Source organism: Perissodus microlepis, chromosome 7, assembly GCF_051167445.1.
Source record: "Perissodus microlepis isolate ML-2025 ecotype Zambia chromosome 7, ASM5116744v1, whole genome shotgun sequence".
NCBI lineage: Eukaryota > Metazoa > Chordata > Actinopteri > Cichliformes > Cichlidae > Perissodus > Perissodus microlepis.
The window spans coordinates 27,591,055-27,598,312 of record NC_140467.1 but is presented as its reverse complement, the minus strand read 5'-3'; the positions used below and the strand labels follow the sequence as shown (position 1 = coordinate 27,598,312).

Below are 7,258 nucleotides of genomic sequence, written 5' to 3'. Positions count from 1 at the left end.
TTTCTAATCTCATTGATGGTTATTTTAAACGAAGACAGAAATGTTTAATATAACATTTACACAATGAATTTAATAAAGTAATTATCATATAAATGTTATATACTTTTCATTCAGTTTTATTTGTTTAATTGTTATTGATTAAATTTATTAATTAAGTAAAAAATAATAATTCACTGTTTTTGGTTTTGAGGGCAGTAAATTTTTTTTTTCCTTTTGTCACTCATTTTTTTCATTTTACCCTCTTTGGACTTCTTTAAATTTAATTTATTTAAAAGTAAATATTAAGATAATATGGCCCTTTAAATGTTGTGACATGAACGGTGTTAAAGTTGAGATCAGAGATCGTAAAAAAAGGCGATGAGTCACTGTTGATGCGTCGCTGGGACCCACGCAAGGCACTGCGCATGCGTGAAGTCTCTGACAGTGGTCCATCTTTGCCTCGTAGACGATCTTCGGTTGGGAGACATGGCGTCAGACAACGGACTTGCCGCTCTGGTACGACTTTAACTGTGAAAACCCGCGCGTGTGTGTTCGTGTATTGGTGCTGTTTGTGAACTGATATAACGGAGACGCTGAAATGAGGCAGAGATACGCGCGGTTTATTGACGCAGCTCGAGATGGTTAGCTAACAGCTAAAGGTAGCTAGCTGAGAGAATCACACGTGCAGGGAGCGATGAGCTCGGACGTTTGATCTCTGTGTTCAGCTCGCTCATTGATAAAATGTTTTGTGTGATAAAAACTGTAGAGTGTTAGGGCTGCTCGCCACGTGCAACACTGCTCTGTGCGTAACGCCGTCACGTGGTCAGTGTGGGTTTGTTTATTCCGGAAGTAAGAGACTGATCACCTGATTTGTGTTTATGAACAAACAGCTGAATGTTTCAAAAAAAATATCTAAACTTAATGCACTTATTTTATTTTTATTAGCAGGAAGTTGATCAGAGGGTCGTGGTCACACAGGAAGTTTATCAATGTCATGCTTTGTTTGAGTTCGCTCGTCTTATAAAACTACTGTGGTTATCAACTTTCTATGTTAATATGGGCCCTCTGCATTCATTTGTGGTACAGAGAAGTAACATAAAATTTGAACTGCAGTGAATGATTTTGTGTCTGAGCATGCTCAGTTGGACTGCTTGTTTCTAAGGTGATAGCTGCACATTAGAGCTCTAAGACTTTAAATGGAACCAGTTTAAAGCTTCCTGTCCCACAGCCTGACAAAGGAGACATGGAAATCATATCAGTGAATGAATGTGATTGGTGAAACAGGTATCCTCCATCAGAGTGCGACCTGCTGAGGTGTGATGATGAACGCAGGGGGTGGAGTCACTGTTTGAAGCCTTCTCTTCTCGCCTTTTTCAACGACATCGGCCTCTGTGACATCTGACTGCGCTGCCTGGTTATCGCCCAGGTCAAAGTCAGGACGTACAAAATAAAAATTCAGAGATTAAAAGTTAAAGCAAAAAATCAGAAGTGTGAATTAAAACAATCCATATGGTAAAAAAAAGTGTGTGTATATATATATGTGTATATTAGGGCTGGGCCATATCATACCGTTCACGGTAATACCGGTATAATGTTGGGTAACGATAAGAAAATGAAATATTGTGATAGAATATGGGTAAAAGGCGCATGCGCAGTGCCTTTGTTTTCATACGCACATGGCGGAAAAAGCATGGCGGCAAAAGCGGATCGTTGAATGAAACAGATGAACCAGAATTGGTTTGTGAAAATGCTGCAACTTCAGTGGTGTGGAACTGGTTTGGCTTTCGTCCGTCAGATACACAACAAACACTATTTTTGGTACAGCTAGCGGGCCGTCGTTATTACCGTGTTTTTTGGAAAATACGGCACACTTAAAATCAATCCTTTGATTTTTCTGAAAATAGTGCCCCTTATAATCCAGTGTGCCTTATTTTTGAATTCTGGTTGTGTTTACTGACCTTGAAACGATTTTATGTGGTACACGGCGCTCGAAAATCAAATGTTTTAATACGACTTTGCTAAGCTATGAACACGCACCGCTTGATGGATTGTCGGAGCATTACGGCTATTGTAGGCAGGAGCCTCACGGAGTGATACGTACTGTGCTTCAACATAATATTACCGTATTGTGTGCATATAACCTCTTTTTAAGTTTTGTGGATATTATACATGGTTATGCTGAGGATCTGTCGGCCAATTTCCACTGGAAATACCTTTTGGTTAAACTGTCAGCAAGGAATTTGCATTTGCACTGTTAAATTTTTATATAACTTTCACGCACATAAAAAACAGCAGCTTGTTTAAGTGAAAATACATTGATTTTTTTTTTTTTTGCACAAATAAAGTTGTGGAGTTGTAAAGTATTTTGTCTAGTGTCAGTTATATCGTTATCACAAACTTTCAAATGTATATTGTGATAAATATTTTTGGTCATATCGACCTGCTGTAATGTGTATATATATATATATATATGTATGTGTGTACAGGGGTGCACATAAGTGGTCCGCAGGTGCGCATGCGCTTTGAAGATAAAAGACGCGCACCAGATAAGAAGTTGCAACGCGCGTTTGCGTACATAAGATTTTCTGGAGGAGGACAGACATTTGTTTAGAACTCTTAAAGAAGTCGAAGAAGCAAGCTCCTTTAAGCAATTATTAATTGGAGGTGGTGTTGCTCCACCTCCAAAGAAATGTCAGAAGGAGTCCGAACCGCAAAAGAAGCACGTATTCTCGGAAAAGTGGTTGCAGGAGGTGAGCTGGCTTTAAACAAATAATGAACGCACAGAGATGTGGTGCAGAACGTGCTGTGAAAATCCCACTCTAGCAGACAAAAACACTGCCTTTTAAAGGCAACACATCTTTAAGAGTTCTAAACAAATGTCTGTCCCCCTCCGGAAAATCTTGTGTATGCAAATGTGCCTTGCAACTTATCTGGTGCGCGTCTTTTATTTTGAAAGCGCATGCGCACCTCCAGACCACTTATGTGCACCCCTGTACACACACACACACACGTGTGTGTGTGTGTGTGTGTGTGTGTGTGTGTGTGTGTGTATATATATATATGTATATATAATAATGATGAAAAATAATAATAATGTAGACTTTTAAGTGAGATTTAAATAATTAGTTATAACTTAACAAAAATAAAAATAATAGATAAAATATTTAATAGTCAAAAATTCAAATAACATAAAAAAAGTAAAAAATTAACATGATAAAATAGTTTTTTATGTGTAAATATCAACTTTATTTCTTTAAACTCAGTTCTGATTTGTGAAGTCACATATTAATTTCGTTTTTTTTTAAAATTTCTTTTATTAAATCTTTACCATTTTATTCTGGCAGAATTGGACCTCCATACACACAGAACAGCATCAGAGTGTGAAAATGGGATTTTTTAAAATTTTTTTTTATTAATTTAAGTTTCCAACACAAACCTGTGCTCCCCCTGTTGGTGGAAAACTTGAAGCTCAGGTGTTCCTGCTGACGATTCAAACGATCTTTATTGCTCAGTGTGTTTGACGACGCCATGACAGACCTTGATGATACTGGAGTGTGTGACGGTGTGTGTTTGTGTGTTTTCAGGGTGCGGAGGGAGCTGCAGCAGCTGCACATGCTCTGTCTCTGCCTGCAGAGGCTTATGGGAATGATGTAAGTTTACATCATCATCTTCTTCATCAGTCACTGTGTCCTTAGAAGACCTCGCGTTAAACATGAAATGTGAAACAATTCTGCGGTGCTGTGAACACCTCGTAATTATTCCTGAATATTCCCAAAGAGACATTCCTGACAGTGTGATGAATCCAAACTTTTTTTCTCCTTTCAGCCGCGGCTCGAGGTCATGTGGGCAATGAAGGCCTACAACCATGCGGAGGTTTACTTCAATGTAAGTCCACCTGCTGCTCCACCCTTCACCATGTTAATGGAGCTGGTTATGACTCATTATAGTTATTATTAGTTACTGGTTTGAAACCAGCACACGCTGTGTCTGCTCGAAGGTCAAAGGCTTGGTTATCTGCAGGAATGCTTCGCTTTATTAAAGACGACGGCGTGATATTCCTTCACAAAACCGACTACCTTTATCGGACCTCAGCAGGCTGAAGATCACATGATCTGTATTACCAGCTGAGTGCTGTGGGTTTTCACTATGAGGTGTTTGATTCCGTTCTGCCTTCAGCTCATCTCGTCGGTGGATCCAAAGTTCCTGAAGCTGACGAAGATGGACGACAAAATCTACTCGAGCTTCAGGGAAACCTTCAAAGACCTCGACGTAAAGCTGCTCAACGCAGACGACCTCAAGTCTGAAAAGGCCAAAGAGGTCAGTCAGCACCTGCCGTTAGCTCAGCCTGCTCCTCCATCAGTGCTTAGAGTCACAGATGCTGGGTTGATCAGACAGCTTTGGTTTGTGTTTTCAGACGTGGCGTCCGTTCTGTAACCAGTTCGAAGGACTCGTAGAAGACTTCAACTATGGCACGCTGCTGCGACTGGACTGTGAGAAGGACTACACGGAGGAAAACACCATCTTTGGTAAACATTTAACTCACGACGTTTGTACTCAAGTACAAGTATCAACAACAAGAACAAGTCTCCAAACTGAATCATAGAGACTGCTTTGCTTCATTTCATCTCTCCAAACCAAAAGTTCATACATCCTCTTGTCAGGGTCACTGTAGCCTATACCATTGGGTGAGAGGAGGGGTACACCCTGGACACCCTAGTCTAACACAGAGACAGACAACCATTCGCACTCACACCTATGGGCATGTCTTTGGACTGTGGTACCGAGTAGCAGAGTACCTGGAGAGAACCCACGCAAACACGAATATGCAAACTCTAGATAGAATGGTGGTGAAGGCAACAGTGCTAATCACCGCACCACCGTGCTGCCTGTAGAATAGAATTAAACCTCCGTGTGTTCTCCTGAGTTTGGCGTCTTCAATGAGGCATGGGCCTTCTCCGCTTTGGTCTTCAATTTTAATAGAAACTTAAAAAAATGTAAACATATATACTGTGTACAACACATAGTACACCGTACTGTACTTCCCTCACATTTTAACTAGAGATACTGAGACATTTTTTAATGTATCGGTCCTAAAGTACAGATGCTGATTGATGTAGATGATGAGAAAGAACAGTGAAAATTTCTTACAGCTTAAAGATTTGTTTCAGATTTCAATATGCTAAAAAATATCCAGAATTTTACAAAATGAATAGAAAATTGTTTGAAATATGAAGCTAAAACTCCACAGCACTTTTTATAAATGTTCAAACTCTGGATCTTAAGATTTTTTTGCAGATCTGACACGTTTGAGCAGAAAATAAGATTTGTTGATTTGAGACAAAATGACCCTTTTATTAAGAAACCCATAAAGGTGAGTTCTGACTGGCTCCCGTTTCTCTGGTTTCAGCCACCAGGGTTCAGTTCTTCGCGATTGAGATCGCCAGGAACAGAGAGGGTTACAACAACGCTGTGTTCAAGTCCAAAAGTTCAAAGAGCTAACCTGCAGTCAGGATCACAGCACTGCCGACCGTCAGTGGAACAGACGCCTCCGAGGCTTCGCTCGTTATTCCAGAAAAGTTTCCATCTGTGTTTATTTTGATGTCCGGCATTAAAATTTTTGATCGGATCAGAACCATTTCTACAAACCAGAACAGGACCGAACTCTTTGTCACCAACGCTACCTGACCTGTTTGAAAGTCTTCTTCACAGTTCCTGAACATTTAAAATTGATGTAATGAACACAATGAATTTTGTATTTACTGTAAAGTTTCAAGGTTTTTGTGCCAATCATAAGTGGTTATTTTATTTTGTAAAAACCGAAATGTATCTGTCTGACCCAATAAAACCTGAGCTTCATTTCACCGCCAATCCCTCTGTTTAAACTCTGTTTTACCCCCAAAACAAACAAGTGCCTGCTGGCGGGACGTCTTCATGAGCGCTCTTTGAGGCCTCGCAGAGGATTTCCCGAAGCTTCAAACAGAAAAACTTATTTCCAGCAGTCGCAACAGAAACCTGAAGCTTCTGTAAACCTGATCTACTCTACACATGCAGGAGAAGGGATTCTTCCTGTTCCTTCCTTTCACAATAAAATACATTAAGCTACTTACACACTGTGAAAGTCGTGGAGTAGTTGCAGATAGGGCTGGGCCATATCATACCGTTCACGGTAATACTGGTATAATGTTAGACAATGTTAAGAAAATGAAATATCGCGATAGAATATGGGTAAAACGCGCATGCGCAGTGCCTTTGTTTTCATACGCACATGGCGAAAAAAGCGTGGCGGCGACGGAGAATGACAAGAGCGATAGCAGATCGTTGAATGAAACAGATGAACCAGAATTGGTTTGTAAAAATGGTGCAACTTCAGTGGTGTGGAACTGGTTTGGCTTTCGTCTGTCAGATACCCACCACAAAGCATATTTTTTGGTAGAGCATGCAAGCGGGCCATCATTCATACTTGCGAACCTTGAGACCTCAGAATTAGGGAGACATTCAAAAGGACTTTTGGGAGTGGTGGTGGTGGGGGGTATACATATACATAAAAACTTGAATTTTACAATGTTTATTTATCGGATAAAATAAGTTAAATGTCACCATTATTATTGTCCGGCCAGAAACAGCGGGGGTGTCCAAATTCAGAGGCTGCGTCCACCTGAGGATCTGGCCTTCGTGGTTTAAGTGGGCCGGGTCCTCCGAAAGCCGGGTAGACCGGAACTGAGCGACTGAAACTGGACGGTTTAGCCTTCAGAATTACGTCACGAGCTCTCTCGGTGGAGTTGAATAAACTCTGCCGTCTGCTCCTTGTTATCTAAAATATAAGAGTATAATTTTAGAACATCTCACACTTCTGTTTAATCAGTTTTCTGTTTGACGTTTATTCAGCTGTGTGAAAACCCCGGAGGAACCCTCTCGAGGGATTAATAAAGTTTTATTTAATCTAATCTAATAACTTTAATCTCAGCCAAACCGATTTACTCACGAACAAATAAAACACTGAAAAAGGCCAAGCAATAACATGTTTAACTTATTTAAGTGACTTATATATCATGTTTAACCTGAGTTGCAAAAGACCGCGGGGGTTTGAAAACGATGTGCCGGGAGTTTGCTGTTTTCCCCGGCTCAGATATTTGAAGTTTACACAGCTACATTCTCGCCTGAAAATATGTTAAAAGTTTATTTTGCGACCCAGAAAGAGTAATAAGAGTAATATTAAAACTAAGTAGCTGGAGTAGTAGTAGCCATTGTTGGAAACTGGAATTGATTGGGCCAATCTGGG

At 40.3% G+C, this 7,258-nt stretch overlaps 1 protein-coding gene across 1 annotated transcript; it reads left to right on the top strand.

Annotated features, from left to right (window-relative positions):
- Positions 1-395: 395 nt before the first annotated feature.
- pbdc1 (polysaccharide biosynthesis domain containing 1) lies at positions 396-5,847 on the top strand. The gene is made up of 6 exons (XM_084934494.1): positions 396-495; positions 3,564-3,629; positions 3,805-3,864; positions 4,156-4,296; positions 4,394-4,505; positions 5,387-5,847. The coding sequence occupies exons 1-6, from the start codon at positions 466-468 to the stop codon at positions 5,476-5,478; spliced, it is 501 nt and encodes a 166-aa protein (XP_084790620.1). The 5' UTR covers positions 396-465; the 3' UTR covers positions 5,479-5,847.
- The last annotated feature ends 1,411 nt before the right edge of the window (positions 5,848-7,258 follow it).

Coding starts and splice junctions, on each gene's coding strand:
- pbdc1 (XM_084934494.1), top strand. CDS start 466: ATGGCGTCAGACAACGGACTTGCCGCTCTG. Junction 3,630..3,804: donor CAGAGGCTTATGGGAATGAT/GTAAGTTTACAT, acceptor TTCTCCTTTCAG/CCGCGGCTCGAGGTCATGTG. Junction 4,297..4,393: donor AGTCTGAAAAGGCCAAAGAG/GTCAGTCAGCAC, acceptor TTGTGTTTTCAG/ACGTGGCGTCCGTTCTGTAA.